Source organism: Engystomops pustulosus, chromosome 1 (assembly GCF_040894005.1).
Source record: "Engystomops pustulosus chromosome 1, aEngPut4.maternal, whole genome shotgun sequence".
In the NCBI taxonomy this organism is placed as follows: domain Eukaryota; kingdom Metazoa; phylum Chordata; class Amphibia; order Anura; family Leptodactylidae; genus Engystomops; species Engystomops pustulosus.
This window is the reverse complement of record NC_092411.1, coordinates 267399409-267420763: the sequence shown is the minus strand read 5'-3', so window position 1 is coordinate 267420763 and position 21355 is coordinate 267399409. Positions and strand designations below refer to the sequence as shown.

At 42.7% G+C, this 21355-nt stretch overlaps 1 protein-coding gene across 2 annotated transcripts in view; it reads left to right on the top strand.

The window, feature by feature from the left end:
• The window catches only part of CRMP1 (collapsin response mediator protein 1), a 45395-nt gene extending 30604 nt beyond the window's left edge, over window positions 1-14791 (top strand). For both annotated transcript variants that reach the window (XM_072126101.1, XM_072126102.1), the window contains exons 4-14: window positions 420-584; window positions 2470-2531; window positions 2853-2933; window positions 5140-5208; window positions 7562-7682; window positions 8815-8971; window positions 10460-10601; window positions 10973-11143; window positions 12214-12393; window positions 12943-13111; window positions 14158-14791. In XM_072126101.1, coding sequence (XP_071982202.1) covers window positions 420-584; window positions 2470-2531; window positions 2853-2933; window positions 5140-5208; window positions 7562-7682; window positions 8815-8971; window positions 10460-10601; window positions 10973-11143; window positions 12214-12393; window positions 12943-13111; window positions 14158-14249 — 1409 coding nt within the window. In that variant the 3' untranslated portion in view covers window positions 14250-14791. The remainder of the gene's footprint in view (window positions 1-419; window positions 585-2469; window positions 2532-2852; window positions 2934-5139; window positions 5209-7561; window positions 7683-8814; window positions 8972-10459; window positions 10602-10972; window positions 11144-12213; window positions 12394-12942; window positions 13112-14157) is intronic.
• The last annotated feature ends 6564 nt before the right edge of the window (window positions 14792-21355 follow it).

Below are 21355 nucleotides of genomic sequence, written 5' to 3'. Positions count from 1 at the left end.
AAGGAGTGATGAGTGAATTATTCAAGATTCAATTTGTGGATGCTGCGACAAATTCTTCAAAAGGTTTGTTTTGGTTCAGAATCAAATAGATTTTGCGCCAATTGTCTTATAACTTGGTCGATAACTCTCTCTAGTCCTCTAATACAAAGATTTTTACACAACTTATAAAGTTTTTTCCATACTGAATGCATACAGTCAACAAATAGATTCAGTCAGCTCCTCTTCTAAGGAACATGGTCACCCTGTAACCTCTGTACACGAATATCGTCCCCATGGGGTAATAAGACACACATGAGCATGAAAAATAAAAGATAAATAAACCACATAAAATTTCCCTTATAAACACAATGAAATACTCTGTAATATTATGTATTTTATGTCCTTGTATCCATATCCACAGTAGTTTCTCTTTCTTTCAGTTGACCATGTGGTCCCCGATCCTGGATCAAACATTTTGCCCTCATTTGAAAAATGGCACGAGGTGGCTGATACCAAATCCTGCTGCGATTACTCCCTCCATGTGGACATCACTAGCTGGTATGACGGGATCCGAGAGGAGCTGGATATTCTGATGCAAGATAAAGGTATAGACACTAATGAGGGTATAGAGTCATTTGGGACATTACCTACTATATAGTACTTTTATAGAGATATTTTCAGCGTAACTTAAACTAATAAACCATTATCAGTTGTGAAGCAGATAAACACCTTCCAGATCATGTTCCTTTAAGAGACCTGCGGGTGACATTATTCAGAAAATGTAATTTGAAGTGAGATGTAAATTGGTTGCATAAAGTCGGATAATTTAGCACTGAAGTCAAATTCTCCCCACCTCAAAATCTCCCTATTTGTAGTTGACATCCCTGCATTTTTGAACATCAGTAAAAGGCTTCCTTGAAGTCAGGTCTACGTTGCCAGTCACATCAGATGGGGCGTTCTGAAGTGAGGAGAGCTTGACTTCAGGGCTAAACTCTCCGCCTTTATAAATCCAATCTACATCTCACCTTAAAGTAGATTTTCTGGATGATGCCACCACACTAAGCAATGAAAGGAACATGATCTGGAAGGTGCTAAATTGCTTTATAACATGCTGGCCAATTAAGTTAATTTCTTCTGACAGGTTCCCTTTAGCTTTTTTAGATAAAAAGTTAGAGCGTAACCGTCATTTGAGATAATTTTTTATATTGTGTGGGGGAGCATTTTTCTAATATATACATTATTAAGAAATACTGCTTACTTTGTAAAATATCAGGCTAAAAATCACCCTCCTCTAGAGATCATTATTACAGACTGTTTTGTGTACACCTGTAAATATGCGCTTCCTTCTAAATTTCCATGTGTTTGTTCACACAGCTCTGCTCAGTGAGGATTAACCCCTTCACTTTCAGCTTCATGTTTAAAATAATGCTCATAGCATACTACAGACAGGGTGAGAGCAACAAAGGTTAACACGCACTGCTCAGAGATGTGTAAACAAACAATGAGGATAGAGTTTTGTCTTAAAGGAAATCAGGATCATGGATTATAAACCAAATACACTTACATGTGGGTGTGTTCCCCTTTTATCAGGATCTTCTCTTCTTTTAACTTCTTATGCCCTCGATTTTTAAGAAAATATGCTTTAAAAACTATGCAAATGAACCTGAGGGGCTCTAGGCTTTAACTTTTATGGAGCATGAAGCCCTCAGGCTCATTTTGAAGCCTTTTTTTCATAAAAACAAAGGCATAAAAAGCTAAAAGAAGAGCGGATCCTGACAAAGGGGGGCACACACAAGCATGTAACTGTACTTGGTTTATAATCCACAATCCTGATGGTAGATGTCCTTTAAGCAGTATTGAAAATGATCTCAAATTAAGTTTCCTTTATATAAAGCCGTGTTTACATTTGCCTGATGAAATTATAATTTGGTCCATCGCGTGTATGGTTCCACAATTGTGAAATGTATTAACAATGTAAAAAAATCTGCATGCTGCAATGGTCATCTCTCTAAATCAGAATCTAGGACAACGATGTGAACACGCCACTGGCCACTGGTCTTTTGGGTGTGAAGAGTAGATGTAGCAGTGCTACCTTACATATGTTAGTGCTATCTCCCAGTGCTGATCAGAGAGGGAGGTCAGTAAGCAGTGGCACGCATAGTTAAAAATATATGCCCAGAATTATAAAACTCTCATCTTTAAAATGACAACAGAAGCATGGTTCCAGATGCTATAGTTACCAAGATAGGGACATCTGAATTAACACTCCCCATCCAACCGCCCACCATAGATAAGACTTTAAAGCCGATTTTTTTTAAGGTAAATTGACAAGTTTTAGTAAAGAAAGAAAATTTCATACCAACCTGAGGGTGCAGGTAATTTAGTGATAAAAAGCTGATGACATGTTTACAATACATTTTATTGAAATATTCATATTGCTATTTTTTTTGTTAAAAGCTCTTACATTGTTTAATCTTTTCCTCTTTACAGGTGTCAACTCATTCCAGGTGTACATGGCCTACAAAGATCTATACCAAATGACAGACAGCCAGGTACATCTTCGTCATATACAGTACATGCATGATGTTCTAACACCATTGAGGACCTCGGTTACCAATTTAAACAACTAGTCTGAGATTGAGAAAAGAAAGTGTGCTTTTTCCAGAAACAGCGCCCCTCTTCTCTATTGGCTGTGTCTGGTACTGCAGCTCAGCCACATATAATTCTATATGGCCCAGGTACAATTCCAAACACGCGGATTATATGGAACTTAAAAAAAATAATGTAAAACTCTCTGCACTAAGTCCAAGTTCATGGGATTTGTGCTCCGTGTACATGAATAATTCTAACTCTTGTATTATTGTTTTCTACAGTTGTATGAAATCTTTACCTTCCTGAAGGGACACGGTGCTGTGATTATGGTGCATGCCGAAAATGGAGATTTAATAGCTCAGGTAATGGACAGATAGATAGATGAACAATGCACTATAAAATAATTTTCCGTACAACTTTTGCTTGCAGTCTCATATAGAGAATATGCCATTAAACTCGTAAAAAGCTCTGCTTTATGGTCAGGCAATTCAGTAAACCCATCTTTCAGTTACAAACTACTTAGGCTTGGTTTGCTGTAGGCTGTAAAGTAAGTAGCTTACATCCAATCTCTTCTAGTAAAGCTCGCTGACATCTAGTGGCAAGGGGGAAAACTGCCTTCATTTTTACACAATCCTTGAAAGAGATGATCAGACCCAAACTTTAGGTATGACGTCCTCTATTCAGCAGCTCCGCCTAACCCGGACAGGTTGCTTGATGGGCTGAAGCACAGCCAATCAGGCAGCTACACACCCCTAGCAACTAGGCAAGGTAGTGATTGGTCAGCTGCGTCCACCTGTCCAATCACAGCCATAACTAGTTGCTTGGGGCGTAAAGCTGGTCCATATCCGGATTAGGCGAAGCTGCCACATTATGGACGGCAACACTAAAGGTCCACTCCTAGTAGGACGAGGCGGCCAAGCAACAAGCAAGATTGAGTTTTTTTCAGATGTGGGTGTAGATTGTGCCTTTGCTAGGCCATTTATATTCGGGACACGTCTTGCTCACAAGTCATCTAGAATCCCAGTAATCACTCCCTATCTGTTCTCCTTCCATGATTTATAGGATATGGGATGATCCTATTTCCTTCTGGGGAATTGCTTCCATTACGTATTCACCTGCAGGCACAGGGACGGCCGTCACCTATTAGATTCTTCCTCCTAAGTGTTATACTAGGCATTGATGATCCGAATAGCAGCAAATGGATTTATAGCCTTTTAACAACCCTGCACTTTTATGCTGCGTTAGATAAAAGCATCTCCATTAGTCTGTACACAATATACAGGATACCAACCCCCACAGTTTTTGGGAGGAGGCTGCTTCATCTCCCATCAATACGAGTAATTCCAATGCTGCTGGTGTAGTACGGAATTTGATAGATTGTATTTCTGTGTTCACAAGTTCTGTGGCAATGTATGTAGCACGTCCGCGATGCATGGTAAACATGTGAATACGACCTAAAGCAACAATAAACCTGCTAATGATCTGGGGAACAGATATAAAATTTGTATTCAAGGACATTATTGAAGCTGCAAACCAGTGTCAGGTTGGGCGCTGTACAAGTTTTGGCGCTTTACAAATGTGACTATTCTTAAAAGGAACCTATCACCACATTTTTCACAAATACTGCTGGTAACTAAATGTCACCCTTCTTCTAACTAAAAATAGTTTCCCTTACATCCCCATAAAATTAACTTTGTTATCTTACCTAGCATACAGCCATATCCAGCAGCAAGTGAAAGGGGGCATGTCTTGAAAATGGCACCTCTAATCCTCACTTACTTCTACTCCTCCTCATGCCCTATTCCTCCTTCTCACCATCCAGCACTTCATGCGATCAGGGTGATGTCATCTAAGTTCCTGTACCCTATAACATTTGTAAAATCTACTCCATGTTTGTATCAGATCACATGAAATCACAGCATGCGTCCATGGAGGATGAGGAGGATTAGAATGTGATCAGATACATACATGGTGTATATTTTGCTAAGTTAGTGGGTAAAGCACCTTAGATGACATCACCCTGGTCACATGACATGAAGTGCTGAATGGTGAGAAGGAGGCCCAGGGCATGGGTAGGTATAGAAGTGAGTGAGGGTGGGTAGGGCTTCTGGACTCAAACAGGAAACACCCCTTGTGACTCACTACTGAATCTGGCTGTATGCCAGGTAAGATAACAAAGTTTATTTTATGGGGATGTGAGGGAAACAATTTGGTGACAGGTTACCTGTAATAAATAGGAAGAGTTGTTTTCCCCTTTAACTGGGAGACCTATGGATGCCCCATTTACAGAGAAGTTGCAAAATTGCTAATGAATAGTGACTGTCATCAAGGTTTTTTTTTATGACCTCTAATAGACAAACGATGTAACAAAACCCATAAATACACACACATGTTAAAACTAAAAAGTAAATCAATACAATAAATTACGCAAGACTTGATAAGATCCTCAGAAGTCTTAGAAATATCAATATTTGTCCCCACATCGCTAGTGATACTTTTTGGTCTTATTTGCTTTATTCCGTATTTAGGATTTTTTAAATATAATTTATCTACTTTTTTAATGAATAGGAACAAAAGCGGATATTAGAAATGGGCATAACTGGACCTGAAGGACATGCTCTGAGCCGACCTGAGGAGGTAGGTGATTTAGACTACACTGTTTTCTACTTATTTCCGCTAGTAATTCTGCTTATTTGGAGAATAGTGGGGGGGGGGGGGGGACACTCACATTCGGATCCCGCCCCAAGACATCTGTTTCCTAATATACCTACACTGTTCTAGTTCCAAAAGCCGTGGCTCCTAGGTTTAGTGGATACATAAATGTGCCAACAGAGAGACCTGACACAGTCAGACCCTCAATCAGAACTGTGTCGTCTATCCTGTACATAGGTCAAGAATTTTATTTATGGAAAACCCCTTAAAAAGGGAAACTGTCAGCAGACATTAATCTAATAACCCACTACCAGTATGTTGTAAAGCAGCTTAACAGCTTTCCTTCATGTTCCTTCATGTTGCAGTGTGGTGGCATTATCCTGAAAATCAACTTTGTAGCCAGATGTAAATTGGTTGTATAAGGTCATATAAGTACAGAGTTTAGCACTGAAGTCAAGCTCTCCCTGCGTCAGAATGCCTCTTTCAATGTAATTGACATCATGCACTGAATAGCTGGTTATGATGTTCCTGAACCCAGGGCTGTGAATTACAGAAAGGAGGAATATTCTGAGGCAGGGAGAGCTTGACTTTAGTGGTAAACTCTCCAGTGCCTTGACCTTATTCAACCAATTTACATTGCACTTGAATGTTGGTCTCATTGATGATGGTATAGCTCTTGGCTGTGACATAAACATGATCATGAAGGGGTTGAAAGGTGTTGAACAAACTGCTATTGGTTTATTTGGTAAGTTTCTGCTGACAGGTTCCCTTTGAGGAACTGGTGAGACATTGGCTTAGTGGTGGGACGTTTGCTCAGTAGTGGGACATTGGTTGGGCAGTGGATATTGGTTGGGCGGTGGATATTGGTTGGGTAGTGGATATTGGTTGGATAGTGGGATATTGGTAGGAGGATGGGATGTTGGTTGGGTGTTGGGATATCGGTTGGGTGGTGGATATTGTTTGGGTGGTGGAATACTGTTGTTGGGATATTGGTAGGGTGGTGGGTTTTGGTTGGGTAGTGGATATTGGTTGGATGGTGGGATATTGGTAGGATGATGGGATATTGGTTGGGTGGTGGATATTGTTTGGATGGTGGAATATTTTTGTTGAGATATTGGTTGGGTGGTGGATTTTGGTTGGGTGGTGGATATTGGTTGGGTGGTGGGATATTGGTAGGAGGATGGGATGTTAGTTGGGTGTTGGGATATTTGATGGGTGTTGGATATTGTTTGGGTGGTAGATATTGGTTGGGTGGTGGGATATTGGTAGGAAGATGGGATGTTGGTTGGGTGGTGGATTTTGGTTGGGTGGTGGATATTGGTTGGATGGTGGAATATTGTTGTTGAGATATTGGTTGGGTGGTGGATATTGGTTGGGTGGTGGGATATTGGTTGGGTAGTGGATATTGTTTGGATGGTGGAATATTGTTGTTGAGATATTGGTTGGGTGGTGGATATTGGTTGGGTTGTGGATATTGGTTGGGTGGTGGGATATTGGTAGGAGGATGGGATGTTGGTTGGGTGTTGGGATATTTGATGGGTGTTGGATACTGTTTGGGTGGTAGATATTGGTTGGGTGGTGGGATATTGGTAGGAGGATGGGATGTTGGTTGGGTGTTGGGATATTTGATGGGTGTTGGATATTGTTTGGGTGGTAGATATTGGTAGGGTGGTGGGATATTGGTAGGAGGATGGGATGTTGGTTGGGTGTTGGGATATTTGATGGGTGATGGATATTGTTTGGGTGGTAGATATTGGATGGACGGTGGGATATTCATTGCACACATGAAGAATAAGTGAAGATTATTTCTGCTGGTGGCTGCTGAATCTTTCTCTATTTTGCTGTGATTCAGCTAAATTTTCAGCACTGAATTATTTAGGCTTTCACGCTCACCGCTCTCGAGATTGTCCTTGAAAAATCAAGAGCCTGTGATTAATTTAAACTTACGATGTGGATAATAACATTTTCTTCCTGTCTGCAAAGAATCCTTCCCTGTTGCATCCTGAGCAATGAGGAGCGTTTTTTTACTATTTCAGTAATAAATTCAAGTTTCTAAGAAAAAATTGGTGAAATATAGTTTTTAATTAATTTTTCTATTGTTTGGCCACAAAGCATGGAATTCTCTTCAGGCAGAAGTTAAATGTGATTGAGTTCTGGCTGCTTTCCACCACCACTAGGGGGTGCTTAAGAGGTTACTGTATACTTGTGTCAGTATATGCATATCTCCCCCTGGTGGTGCTTACAGGCAGCATAAATTGTGTAATTTAATGTGGTTTTCCGAATAACAAGGAGGGGTTTTGTCTTATATGTGGAATTGCAGTTTATTTTCTTCTTTTAGCTTGAAGCTGAGGCAGTTTTCCGAGCCATCGCCATCGCCAGCCAAATCAATGCCCCTGTGTATATTACCAAAGTCATGAGCAAGAGCTCTGCTGATGTCATCGCACAAGCCAGGAAGAAAGGTAACTTATACCCTAACCTGCAAGCAAACCAACATTGTGCCATTATACTTACCAGATGGGGCATTGCTAGGGTGATCCGGGACACGGGCCCCAATGCATCCGCGCTGAATTCTCAGTATCTTCAACACCTCTACATACCCCCAGTCCACATGTTCTAACGCTAAAAACAACAGTACTTGTCATATACAGCTCTAACACACACAGGAGAGATCCCTACTTATTACTTTCAGTGACAGCAGATGGCGTGTCCTAGGATTCTTGTTCCTTACTTTTTCCATTGGGTCCCTCCATGTGCCACCCTCCTTATAATGGCCTGACATAAGTACTACACATGAGAATATGCCTTTAACACCCCTTTAATGTGGCCCCATTAATTCCCCCTCACTGTGACCCCCACCTAATAATACCCCCTGAATGTTACACCCACACTAAATAATTCCACTACACTTAATGCCCCCATATTGTGGCCCCCACCTAACACCCACACTGAATAATGCCAATACTGGCCCCACATCAGAAATGCCCCAATGTATGGATCGCCCCAACTCAAGTAACACACCACATTCTAGTAATGCCCCTACACCAGTAATACCACTACACTAATTCTGCCCCCAGACTAATAATGTCCCCACTACTGTCTTGCTCCCACACTAATTATACATCTATGCATGTAATACCCCACCCTAATTTTGCCCTTATTGTCCCCACATCAGAAATGTCCCATGCAAGTATCGCCCCTCACATAAGTAACAGCCCCATTCCAGTAATGTCCACACAACAGTAATGCCCCCACACTAACGATGCTCCCACAACAGTAATGCCCCCACACTAAAGATGCTCCCACACCAGTGTTCACTCAAAACTAATATTGCGGCATGCCGGTTATGCCCCCCAATCAAAGATGCCCCCAGATCACTATTGCCCGTCACATTAATGATACCCCCATGCCATCCCCCCACCAAAATATTTCCCCTATTGCCCCCCCACATCAGAAATCACCCCCACGCCACTAATCCCCCCAGTAGTAATGTCCCCTCACTGTTAATTTGTATCTTTTGATCTAGCGGTGTCTCTGCATTGTGTGTCCGCTCTTTGGTTGTAATATTCTCTTTAATATTTTCTATTATTTCAGGCGCCTTGGTGTTTGGTGAACCAATCACAGCAAGTTTAGGAACCGATGGAACCCATTACTGGAGCAAAAACTGGGCCAAAGCTGCGGCCTTTGTCACCTCCCCACCTCTCAGTCCAGATCCCACCACGCCGGATTACCTGAACACTATGCTGGCCTGGTAAGAGGGGGACGCCTCCAGGAAAGATTGTAAGGGGGGGATTTATCATTGGGGTTTTTGTCTCTGTTTGGTGTTGTTTTGGCAAAGTTGTGGTACAAATGCTGTTTTGCGACTTTAACATGCGCCAAATTTATTATTTGCTTAGACTGAGCTGAATTCATGATTTGCGATTTGGCGCACATTTTCATTTAGGCGGAAAATGAACATTTTGTGACAAACCAAGAAAAAACAAAAAATACAGCAACATACATACAATACAACATACATAGACTTACTTGATGATTTCAGATAAAACTAAAATGGAATTAAACATAGACACGAAGTCAAAGACAAACTGTAATGATGAATCCCCCCAGTATAGGTATGTATATAATATATTGTGACTGGCCCTCTATCCAGATGTCAGTGTCATGTTCTACCATTATTATGGATTACATGGTCATATAATTATCTAAAGTAAGTGACCACACAGAGATAAATAACCTGCAATAATGTTGATTGGTCAATGGGAAATCTTCAATAAAACAAAGGTTTCATTTATGGATTTCCATATAGTCCAATACCATTGGCCAAAGGGATTGGAAGCCCTGGATGCGACCTATAGAACCAGGGGGAAATCTTAAGTACAATAGTAGTCAATGGCTGCATGATTTTTCCCAAAGAACTGAGGTCAAGATCAAACAGTCATTGGGTACTGCCAGTGGGCGGAGCTTGAGTCATGTGACACATGATCTGATTTTGCCCTTATACCGCTAGATCAGACCTGGACGTATCTGGCCCTCAAACTATCTCTGCCCGGCCTGCACGAGGTAGCTGAAAAATTTGAGCTCCCCTCCCCTTTATTAAATAATCAGGCATTTTCATTGGCTCATTATAATCTTTTATTTACTGTGGATTTTTTTTTTTATGTAGGAATAGGTTATACAGTATAAAGGTATTGGGTAAAGTTAAGAGTTAAGTATATAAGTCTGGTCTAAAAGTCAAACAGACAAAAAGAGGGGCAGGACCCAAAAATAGAAGCCACAGGAGGGGGTAGAAGATGCCTTGTAATCAGGTAAATTGGCCTCTAGGTGGTCTTACATTATAAACATTGGCAATCTAGAATACACTTAGGGTTACTACGTGTAGGGCCTTATTCACACAGAGAGCAGATTTCTCAAAAGTGTCAAATTGAGGCAAAGTACAACTAGAAATTCTTATGCAGGATGATAAATATTTGCTTGCTATAAGTCGTAAGTCTAGTTGGACATTTGTGCCGACATTTTGCCGAAATAAGACGGCTTCAACTAGAGAGGTCCCTATTTAGTAAGAACAGTAGGGCCCCTTGTGCTCATGAAGGGGACATTACGTAAACACAGATTTTCGTTTCGGATCATTTGTAAATACTTAGAATCACAGAAATTTTAAGGACTTTTTTTTATACCTCTAATTATTATGATTTACCCCAGAACTTGTCCCTCACTGACCTAACGTGAAGCTCTTTTGCAGTGGAGATCTCCAGGTAACCGGCAGCGGGCACTGCTCCTACAGCACCGCCCAGAAAGCCATAGGGAAGGACAACTTCACCCTGATTCCCGAGGGGGTAAACGGGATCGAAGAGCGGATGACCATTGTCTGGGACAAGGCCGTGGTAAGAATCCCATGGAGCGGTTTTGCTCTACTTACAAGTTACTAGACTACAAATAACCAGGGGTATTCTGGGTATTAAGTTTGGTGGTGGTCTGACTCTGGGACAATGTACCAGTACCAGTGCAATTTTTCAGCTCCACGCGTCCATCGGTCATATGGCCTTTTTGTACCATAGTTCAATTCAAGTAAATGGGGACGAGCTGCAATACCAAGCCCAACCACTATACAATGTCATGACAAAAGATCTGTTTTGCCTATATGTGTACATGCTGGGCATGAGCACTAAACTGATGTATTTAGGTTAGTACGGTAAATCCTCTCCTGGTGTCTACCCTGATAATGACCCCATTGTTTCACTACTTCTTCTGACAGGCGAGCGGTAAGATGGATGAGAACCAGTTTGTTGCGGTCACCAGCACCAACGCTGCTAAAATATTCAACCTCTATCCAAGAAAAGGGAGAATCGCTGTCGGATCTGATGCCGATGTGGTTATTTGGGATCCTGACAAGATGAAGACCATTTCTGCAAAAAGCCACAAATCAGTAAGTTCACGGGATGGAAGAATGTGCTGGTTATTGTAGTACGTGCAATGGCTGTAGCCTTTGGTTTCTGTAGAGGACCAATGACTCTACTGCCATATTGGAGGACACTGGTATAAATAATAGAGGAAGATTGAAGCAAATTAAAGGGGATGTCTACCTACAGATAATCCATGATCATATCAGAGGATTAAGGGATTACACTACAGTGCCATCTTTGGAGGAGATAGAGTATTACATGCCTTTTAGAATACACTCCTGCACTCTTTGAATTAAAAGTCATTAAAGGGCTCTACCAGGCCGCCATGACCGCTCCTCAGTATAGGTCAGTGATGGCGAAGCTTTTAGTGACCGAGTGCCCAAACTGCAACCCAGACCCTCCTAATTTATCGCAAGGTGCCAACCAAAAATTAATGCAGTAACTTATTGGTCCCTGTTCTTCAACAACTTTCAATATTACTGGCCTCCTGAGGACACCAACACAGTAGAAAGGAGGGAAAATTTGCATCATTGTAGCTTCTTTCCAGTGTCCCTCAAAGAATCGTGGGGCAGCAGGAGGTCCTCCAAAGATAATTTGGCCCTGTCTACTCATTCTCCCTCTTCCTCCAGTCCCAAGTAGCCAAGTAAGTATCACTTTAACATATCACTGAAAGCAGCATCTTGTCGACAGAAAGAGCTTGGAGTGCCGCCTCTGCCGTAGGTTCGCCACCACTGGTATAGGTGGTCGGTATGTGATTGGTTCGGTGCCTAGACCCCACACTGATAGCTGTCCTGCCTTTATTCTAAGGATAGGCCATTGGTATTCTAGCAAAGCTGAGTGTATACCCATCCATATTGTGGAGGTCTCAATTCTACCGATGTCAGGGACACTGTGACAAAGGGCTGTGACAAAGGGCAGCCTATAGTGGAGACCCTGCTCAGCCACATGTGCCCGGTCAATCTCTTTGATCCCTTCCTTGGTGGTAGTAGAGATGTTCATGTTACGGCTCTAGATCTGTACTTACCTGGACAATGGTTCTACATATCATAAATGATCATACTGTAACATTTGGTTCATATGTTTTGACTGGCAGGCGGTGGAATACAACATCTTTGAGGGCATGGAGTGCCACGGGGCTCCTCTCATTGTTATTAGCCAGGGAAAGATTGTCTTTGAAGATGGAAACCTTCATGTCAACCAGGGAATGGGACGGTTTATTCCCCGGAAACCATTCCCGGAGTATATTTACCAACGTATCAAGACAAGAAACAAGGTATGTTCTCCATACTTATATAATGGCACCTTGGCCATGGTCCTGTGTGTACAGTAAGCTTGTAGGGCCAGGACCAGCCTTATGACAGTACAACCTATGTAGCAGAAGTGTATTATTGTACCCTACCGAGGAGGAACCGCAAATTGCATAACCTGTCCTTGTACTCTAGTCCACCCCTTTCCTTTTTACCTTGGTTGCTATCCTCTGCAGGCACTCCTTATTGAGAGGTACCCAAAATTTAAGACAATTACTGGAAAGTAAGGTGATTGAGAGTATTAATCCTATAAACTTGGTGAATGAATTAAGTCCATCACCCATGAGCGAGTTTGGTCCAACAAATTCTACTCCGTGTGCTTGTGGGTATTTACCGGACTGAACCTAGAATCACTGGTCTGAACCTACCATATCCATTCATTGAATCTACATTCTGTCTGGTAAATCCCCGCAAGCAAACAGAGCAGAATTTGTTCATCTGAACATGGTTGACGTACCTAAAAATGTTGTATTCAAATATATAAAGCTTTATTGTAATTCATGCACATATTGCAGGTGAGCGGATTGGAGGCTGTGTCCCGCGGGATGTATGATGGACCAGTGTATGAAGTTCCAGCCACCATTCCAAAGTATTCAACCCCTGCCCCTTCAGCTAAATCCTCACCCTCCAAACCACAGCCTCCGCCAATCAGGAACCTTCATCAGTCAAACTTCAGTTTATCAGGTAAAACTATGGTCAAGGTCGTAATGTGTACAAGTATTAAAAACCAATCTGATATTAAACCAAACATCATATTCAAGTAGAACCTAAATATTTTAGTCTACTTTGCCTTTTGCGCCTCTTTGGAACCCTTTGGGTATCAAAAGACTAAATAGAGTGACCAAACCCAAACGGCAATGCTGGGTCCTCATCTCCACCAGAGGCAGTTGTTTCCCCATCTTCTGAATAAGAACCATGTGTGAAATGTGGCCAACTTTGAAGGGGAGGAGATATATGAACATCTGGTGAATAAACAAGTAGTTGGTCAACACCTATTAAAGGTCTATAGCCACGTTCATTATTCTTCAGCACAATGATTTGCCATGCTTGAGGATGGCCAGATATTTTGGTGGTCATAACTAAAACCCTCAGAAGAGTGGCCTTAGTCACATTGCAAGCCACATTTACAATCAACATTATTTGGCCTCTGATCCTTAGTAGCCTCTATAATCCCTGAGGTTCGTATAGTAAGAAGACAATACAATACATATTAATACAGCCACTCCGGTTGGGGATCACTTGATGGACACATATAGACACGGGGGGAGATTTATCATAGGTTTCTGAGGTAACACTGTTCTAGTTGCCCCCTGGAATCCAATCAGAGGCAGGTTTTATTTTATAAACAGCTTATGAACGCTGAGCTTTGATTGGGCAACTAGAACAGTTCTGCTCTTAGACACTTCTGATAAATCTCCCCTATATACAGGATGAGTCAAAAATCGCGTTTATTTCAGAAATGGAAACGACATATCTGATATCCCAGTAAGTAATGGGTGAGGGGGACTATCTTTTATGTTCAGAACATGGCCACCATCTTGAAAATTCTTGGATCAAGTTTTCCAATGGGAAGATGGTCATGTTTGATCAAAGAAGACCAGAATTGTCTCCAATGCCACAATTACCATATCTCATTGTCGTTAGGGAACTGTTAAAGGCTTCACATCGGCAGAATGGTACCTCGAAATCCTAAAAATATCTTCAATGTGATGTCTTATCTCGTTGATTAGGTGCACAGATTGATGATAGTAATCCTCGCCGCACAGGACACCGTATAGTTGCTCCACCCGGAGGTCGCTCAAACATCACAAGCCTCGGCTGAACATCCAGGATGGAGAAAACCCATGAGGAAAAATCATCACCGGAATATTGTTCCATTCTATGTCAGTGTTATTGAGCCCACAATGTTTTTGCTACTATTGAAAAAAATGATAATAATAAAAAAAAAATTGGTCTGTTTTGTATGGGGGAAAAAGATGGTCATAGTGTGGTGAAGTGCTGGAAACGACTCGCTAACCTCGAAGCATGGAACACACCCATCACTGTATTAGACTAGAGACATCAGCTTTGTCTTGTAGCTATCTGGTTGTTACTTTGCACCATTGTACGTCGGGTTGGTAGTGCATGGTATTTTTCGTTATTTATTTCTAAGATGTAGCCTGTGAGTTGAATACATGCCAACCGTCATGGAGACACAATGCCAAGTACCACTTTGCCACCGATATCTAAGAAATGTGAACACTTTTATGTATGCGGTAGATAACTCAATGTATGGATCATGTTTAACTTATTTTTTAGTCTTTTTACTGTAATTATAACACAGGAGGAGATATCATTCATGTAAAAAAAAAAAAACCTGACTAACTGTACAGTTCTGTATGTAGTCACACTTACAGCTTACTTTAAGCCATGCAACACAATGACCCCGGTGTGCATGGGATTTTGATACTGTCAGTCCAATGTAGCTGCCTAATTTTTACAGTTTTGTACAAAGGTTTTTTTCTTTTTGGTTTGTATTTCACATTGCATTTTTACTTAACAGTTGCGTATGACGTTCTAGATGTGATTCTATTACAGAATTCGAAAGCGTATGAAATAAATAATGAGGAACATTGAAAATGGATGGAGTTTTCCTGTTGTTTTTGTGGTGTTTGGGGTACATGGTGCGGAGCTGAATCTTGCATTAGGGAGATCTCAAAAGAGGCGATTTCTTAAAAAAGGGTAATTTGCCAACTTAGCATCACTCAGCTGATGGGTTACTATGTGCCCCACAACTACCCAATCCTTCCATATTCTGGCCACTTTATTAGGTACACCTGTCCGACTGCTCGTTAACACTTAATTTCTAATCAGCCAATCACATGGCGGCAACTCAGTGCATTTAGGCATGTAGACATGGTCAAGACAATCTCCTGCAGTTCAAACCGAGCATCAGTATGGGGAAGAAAGGTGATTTGAGGCCTTTAAACGTGGCATAGTTGTTGGTGCTGGAAGGGCTGGTCTGAGTATTTCAGAAACTGCTGATCTACTGGGATTTTCATGCACAACCATCTCTAGGGTTTACAGAGAATGGTCCGAAAAAGAAAAAACATCCAGTGAGCAGCAGTTCTGTGGGCGGAAATGCCTTGTTGATGCCAGAGGTTAGAGGAGAATGGGCAGACTGGTTCGAGCTGATAGAAAGGCAACAGTGACTCAAATCGCCACCCGTTACAACCAAGGTAGGCAGAAGAGCATCTCTGAACGCACAGTACGTCGAACTTTGAGGCAGATGGGCTACAGCAGCAGAAGACCACACCGGGTGCCACTCCTTTCAGCTAAGAACAGGAAACTGAGGCTACAATTTGCACAAGCTCATCAAAATTGGACAGTAGAAGATTGGAAAAACGTTACCTGGTCTGATGAGTCTCGATTTCTGCTGCGACATTCGGATGGTAGGGTCAGAATTTGGCGTCAACAACATGAAAGCATGGATCCATCCTGCCTTGTATCAACGGTTCAGGCTGGTGGTGGTGGTGTCATGGTGTGGGGAATATTTTCTTGGCACTCTTTGGGCCCCTTGGTACCAATTGAGCCTCGTTGTAACGCCACAGCCTACCTGAGTATTGTTGCTGACCATGTCCATCCCTTTATGAGCACAATGTACCCTGTAACATCTGATGGCTACTTTCAGCAGGATAATGCGCCATGTCATAAAGCTGGAATCATCTCAGACTGGTTTCTTGAACATGACAATGAGGTCACTGTACTCAAATGGCCTCCACAGTCACCAGGTCTCAATCCAATAGAGTGTAGAGTCACGGGGGGGAGATAGAACATACAAATTAAGGAATAGAGAAATACACTGGATTCTAAAATTAGATACGCGATATCCACAAGGTCTCAATAATAGATCAGATACTATGTATTTCTATTAAATCATGAATTCAATTACAACTGGGTATTTTTGCAGATTTAACACACCTACCTCCTTACATCATACGCCCCCTCTACCTTACTACCTATGCGCATGTCTTCATTAGCACTAATACTATTGCACCTGACACTTTAGCATAAGAAGCACGCTTTACCCCAAAGCAGACAGACCATGAATAAGGGCAACAGACAAGGTTACGCCCGAAACGCGTAGGTCTGCTACTATGCACTTTTTAACAGGCACTATGATATGCACATAGCACTTTCTGTGCATCCCATGATTTTTTCCGTCAAGAAAATATTTGATTTTTATCTCTCTGCAAACTAATAAAGTATATGCCTTTTTAATCAACGAATCACGAGTGCTGGATCCACAGAATTTCCTCTCTCAATCCAATAGAGCATCTTTGGGATGTGGTGGAACGGGAGATTCGCATCATGGATGTGCAGCCGACAAATCTGCGGCAACTGTGTGATGCCATCATGTCAATATGGATCCAAATCTCTGAGGAGCTTCCAGCACCTTGTTGAATCTATGCCACAAAGAATTGAGGCAGTTCTGAAGGCAAAAGGGGGTCCAACCCGTTACTAGCATGGTGTACCTATTAAAGTGGCCGGTGAGTGTATATAAAGCTTTATTGTATTTCGTGCACATGTTGTAGGTGAGTGGATTGGAAGCTTTGTCCCGTGACTTTGCATCTCTCAACTGATGGGTTACTATGTGCCCCAAAACTACCCAATCATTCTGCACTCTTAGCCATGAGCGAGCTATCGATTGCACTGCGAAAGGTTCTGCTGCATGTGTATACCAACATCTTCCTTAGGATCGCTGCTGCTGCCTATGATGTCATCGGGGAGCATTGGGAAAATGGCAGTGCTCAAGCGCCGCGCGCCATTTGAGTGCCACCGGCAGCTTTGCCAGAGGCATTTAAATTGCTAGCACTCGAAATCAGTGCAGGAACCAATCATGGGTATTAGGGATGGTTGTGAGAAGCTGGTTGAAACCATTTTTTCCAGATGAGCCTGAACACTGAACTTCTGGCTGAATTCTTGGTTTTGGGAACTCAAACACTGCGTTTCGAGTGGGCTCATCACTAGTACCTAACTTTCTAGCTTACTGCAAAGGTGTTTGTTCTCCTGTTATCCGATTCCTGTGTTCCTGATCAAAGTTTTGTTCTACAACTACAACTACATTTCTATTATTCTGATTCTTGGTGATGACCCTGGATTGACCAGAGCTGGAATGAACTTACTTGACCTCGGCCTGTCTGGCAGACCCCCTAGGACTGTGCACTAGAGGCTTCCTGACCCACTTGACATCGGCAAGAAGTAGCACCTACTGATCTAGTGGCAGCAAATTCCAGATGCCCAAACTGGGGTTATAGAGTGAGAACTGACAGGGTCACTTGGATAATGCCATTGAGATTTGCCCTAAACTGAACCATGTTGTTGACTAATATAATCAGGGGGGGGGGGGGGGGGGTTGTGGGGGGTGTATCATATCAGGTCCGTCCTGGTGTAGAACTGCAATATAGCCTGTGCCTCAACCGGATAGCTAGGCCCCTCCCTGCCCAACCAACCAAGATGGCCGAGTAGTACCAATTCCCAACTCTGCATCAGGAATTGTGAAATCATGGCTTGTACAGAAGTATTCAGACATAAGGGCTGTGATAAATCCCCAATGGGGGAGATGTATGAATGTGTTGACCAGTGCAGAGTAGGACTAGACACATCTTTGCTGCGCTGGATTATTCCCTGTGTCTGATGCTGGATGATTCATCTGGTGCAGTATAAGACTGGCCAGTTGTACTTTGCACCCCCGTATTAGTTGCTCTAGTTTGCTGCGCCACAATACTGAATTTTCGGGGGCACATGTTATTTTATGGCAGGTCATGTCCCCCTTTTACCAAGGACTCGCCTCTTTTTGGACATTTCAGGTCCAAATTAGGGCTTATTCAGACGGGTGTGTCTTCAGCACATATGCAAAAAATGCAGACGTGTGGCGTCCGTATTTTATCCGCATCGGTTTTATGCACGTCCATATGTCATCTGTTATTTACCCACGTGCTAAAAAAACAGATGGGTTCCTAATATACTTTTTGCACTTCCCTGTTAGTTACTTAGCAACATTTGAGAAAAACCGGACCACATACAGATGTCATCCGCATGCTGTCTGGTTTTTTTTTTGCGGATCCATCGACTTCTAGGGTGGTCTGTGGTCCGCGTGTGAGAAAAATATACTGCATGCGGCAACTTTTCTCTCACTGTCTGCAAATTTGTGAAAAAAACAGATGTATGAATAGACCCATCGGAATCAAACTGTCAGTATCCCCCCCAAAAAATGGATTACATACAGACCTCAGAAAAGCCCGTCTTTCTGGGGAAGACTGATTGATACATCTACCCCAATGTGGTTTGCTAATTTGTGAATAAGTGAAAATATAGTACTTCATAGTCCTCATACCCACATTGTAAAGGTAATACATAAATCAATGCCGCCGCTGCTGCTGTGATCACAGGACCTCAGGAACCTGTGTGTTCCCTTGACAAACATACAGTACAAAAATGTGTTATTCCCCTTACAGTCTTCATGTTGTCTGAGTTGTAAAACTATTATAACACTTTTCACAGAAGGGAAATCTAACTCATTGGCAAGTTCTCGCTCTCTTTAAGTACCTATATGAATGCAGTCTGAATCCTGCAAGTTAATGACACTAATACACAGAATAGGACGCCCATCTAGACTGCTCAACAGCTATGGGGTTCATCGGGAGGAAAAGCTAAGCTCCTGCTTTATGACATTGATCCACTGCATTCTCTTGCCACTACCACTAGGGGCGCTCAGTCCAATTATATTTTTACACCTTCCTTTGAGTGCAATGGTAACTCTATCAATCCCTAGGCTGCTCCCCTAGTTGCTGCAGGCAGTCGGATTTGTCATGAGATTTAGACCATTGTGGAGGCGTTATATATCGATGTATTCATAGCAGTTGAATGAAACCACTTGTGATGTCACAGCATGTTATTTGCCTTAGTTGTGATGTCACTGGGGATGATAGCTTACATTGTGATGTCACTGGGGATGATATCTGCTTACACTGTGATGTCACATATGCTCAGTTGGGAGTTATTCCCACCAAAATTCTTACACACAGGTGAGTGCTCTATTGCACTCGGTTACGGTACACACAGGTTAAGGCCTCATACACACATCATGCATGTGTTCTGTGAGCGGCCGCGTTGTACGGGCAAGAATAGGACCTGCTTTATCCGCCCGGCTCAGACGCGGTGCGGTGAGAAAAATGTGTGCTCCCCGTGGCCATATGCAATCCATATGCTGCCAGTTTTGTAGCTAGCTGACAGCTGCCATTATGCGGAGCAGGGTCGAATTAAGGTAGGTAGAGGCCCCTGGGTGCAAAATCTAGTGGAGGCCCCCACAAAATGTAGCACAGACAGTGGTACACATTACTATTCTAAATTATCATTAATATTGTACATTTTCTACCTACATGTTAGCCGAGGTGCCGGCCTGCTGTCCTAGTCGCTGCCAGTCCCACGCGCCACTACTTACCTAAGAGTTCTCTCTTTACTTCTTCACAGATCACTTGGCCCGATCTGTAAGAGGAGAACCTAACACTGTTTGGCTAGGACTGGCAACCAGTTCAGCTGACCAGTTTAGGTACTGAGGAGGGATCAGGTGTTACTCTGAATGCAGCGCAGCTCCTGAAACTGGGCATGGCTGGGTGTGCACGCTCTCATTGTCACAGCTCGAAGGCAGGCGTACCTGTGAGCGGTGGAACTGCCATACTCAGACATTGCTGGTGGGGGCCCCGGGGCACGCGCTCCTGGAGCCCTTCCTATAATCAGGCCCTGTGCGGATTTCTGCATGGAGCCTAAGTAACACATGTGCACTTCCGGATGGAGAAAGTGGGTGCATACCGGCAGTAATAATACAATCAGAAATCAGGAAGAGGCACCCCTATGGAGAGATTCACTACATTGACCATGTAACTAGTTAGGTTTTGTGACCACCCCTGGACGAAAACTTCATTTTCTAGCTGTTAAATAAAATTCTGCAGCTTGACAGGAACCTCTAAATGGCTAAAAGGTTTTTTATTTCAGGCTAGTAACACGAATTTAGCAGCATTACATTTATGTGAAATACAATATTCCTTTTCTATTACTTTTATAATCTGATTTGAGTGCCACCGGCAGCTTTGCCAGAGGCATTTAAATTGCTAGCACTCGAAATCAGTGCAGGAACCAATCATGGGTATTAGTGGTGGTTGTGAGAAGCTGGTTGGTGGGCTGAACAGCGCATCAACCATTTTTTCCAGATGAGCCTGAACACTGAACTTCTGGCTGAATTCTTGGTTTTGGGAACTCAAACACTGCGTTTCGAGTGGGCTCATCACTAGTACCTAACTTTCTAGCTTATTGCAAAGGTGTTTGTTCTCCTGTTATCCGATTCCTGTGTTCCTGATCCCAGTTTTGTTCTACAACTCCATTTCTATTATTCTGATTCTTGGTGATGACCCTGGATTGACCAGAGCTGGAATGAACTTACTTGACCTCGGCCTGTCTGGCAGACCCCCTGGTACTGTGCACTAGAGGCTTCCTGACCCACTTGACATGGGCAAGAAGTAGCACCTACTGATCTGGTGGCAGCAAATTCCAGATGCCCAAACTGGGGTTATAGAGTGAGAACTGACAGGGTCACTTGGATAATGCCATTGAGATTTGCCCTAAACTGAACCATGTTGTTGAATCTTGACTAATATAATCGGGGGGGGGGGGGTTGTGGGGGGGTGTATCATATCAGGTCCATCCTGGTGTAGAACTGCACTATAGCCTGTGCCTCAACCGGATAGCTAGGCCCCTCCCTGCCCAACCAACCAAGATGGCCGAGTAGTACCAATTCCCAACTCTGCATCAGGAATTGTGACTAAATCATGGCTTGTACAGCAGTATTCAGACATAAGGGCTGTGATAAATCCCCAATGGGGGAGATGTATG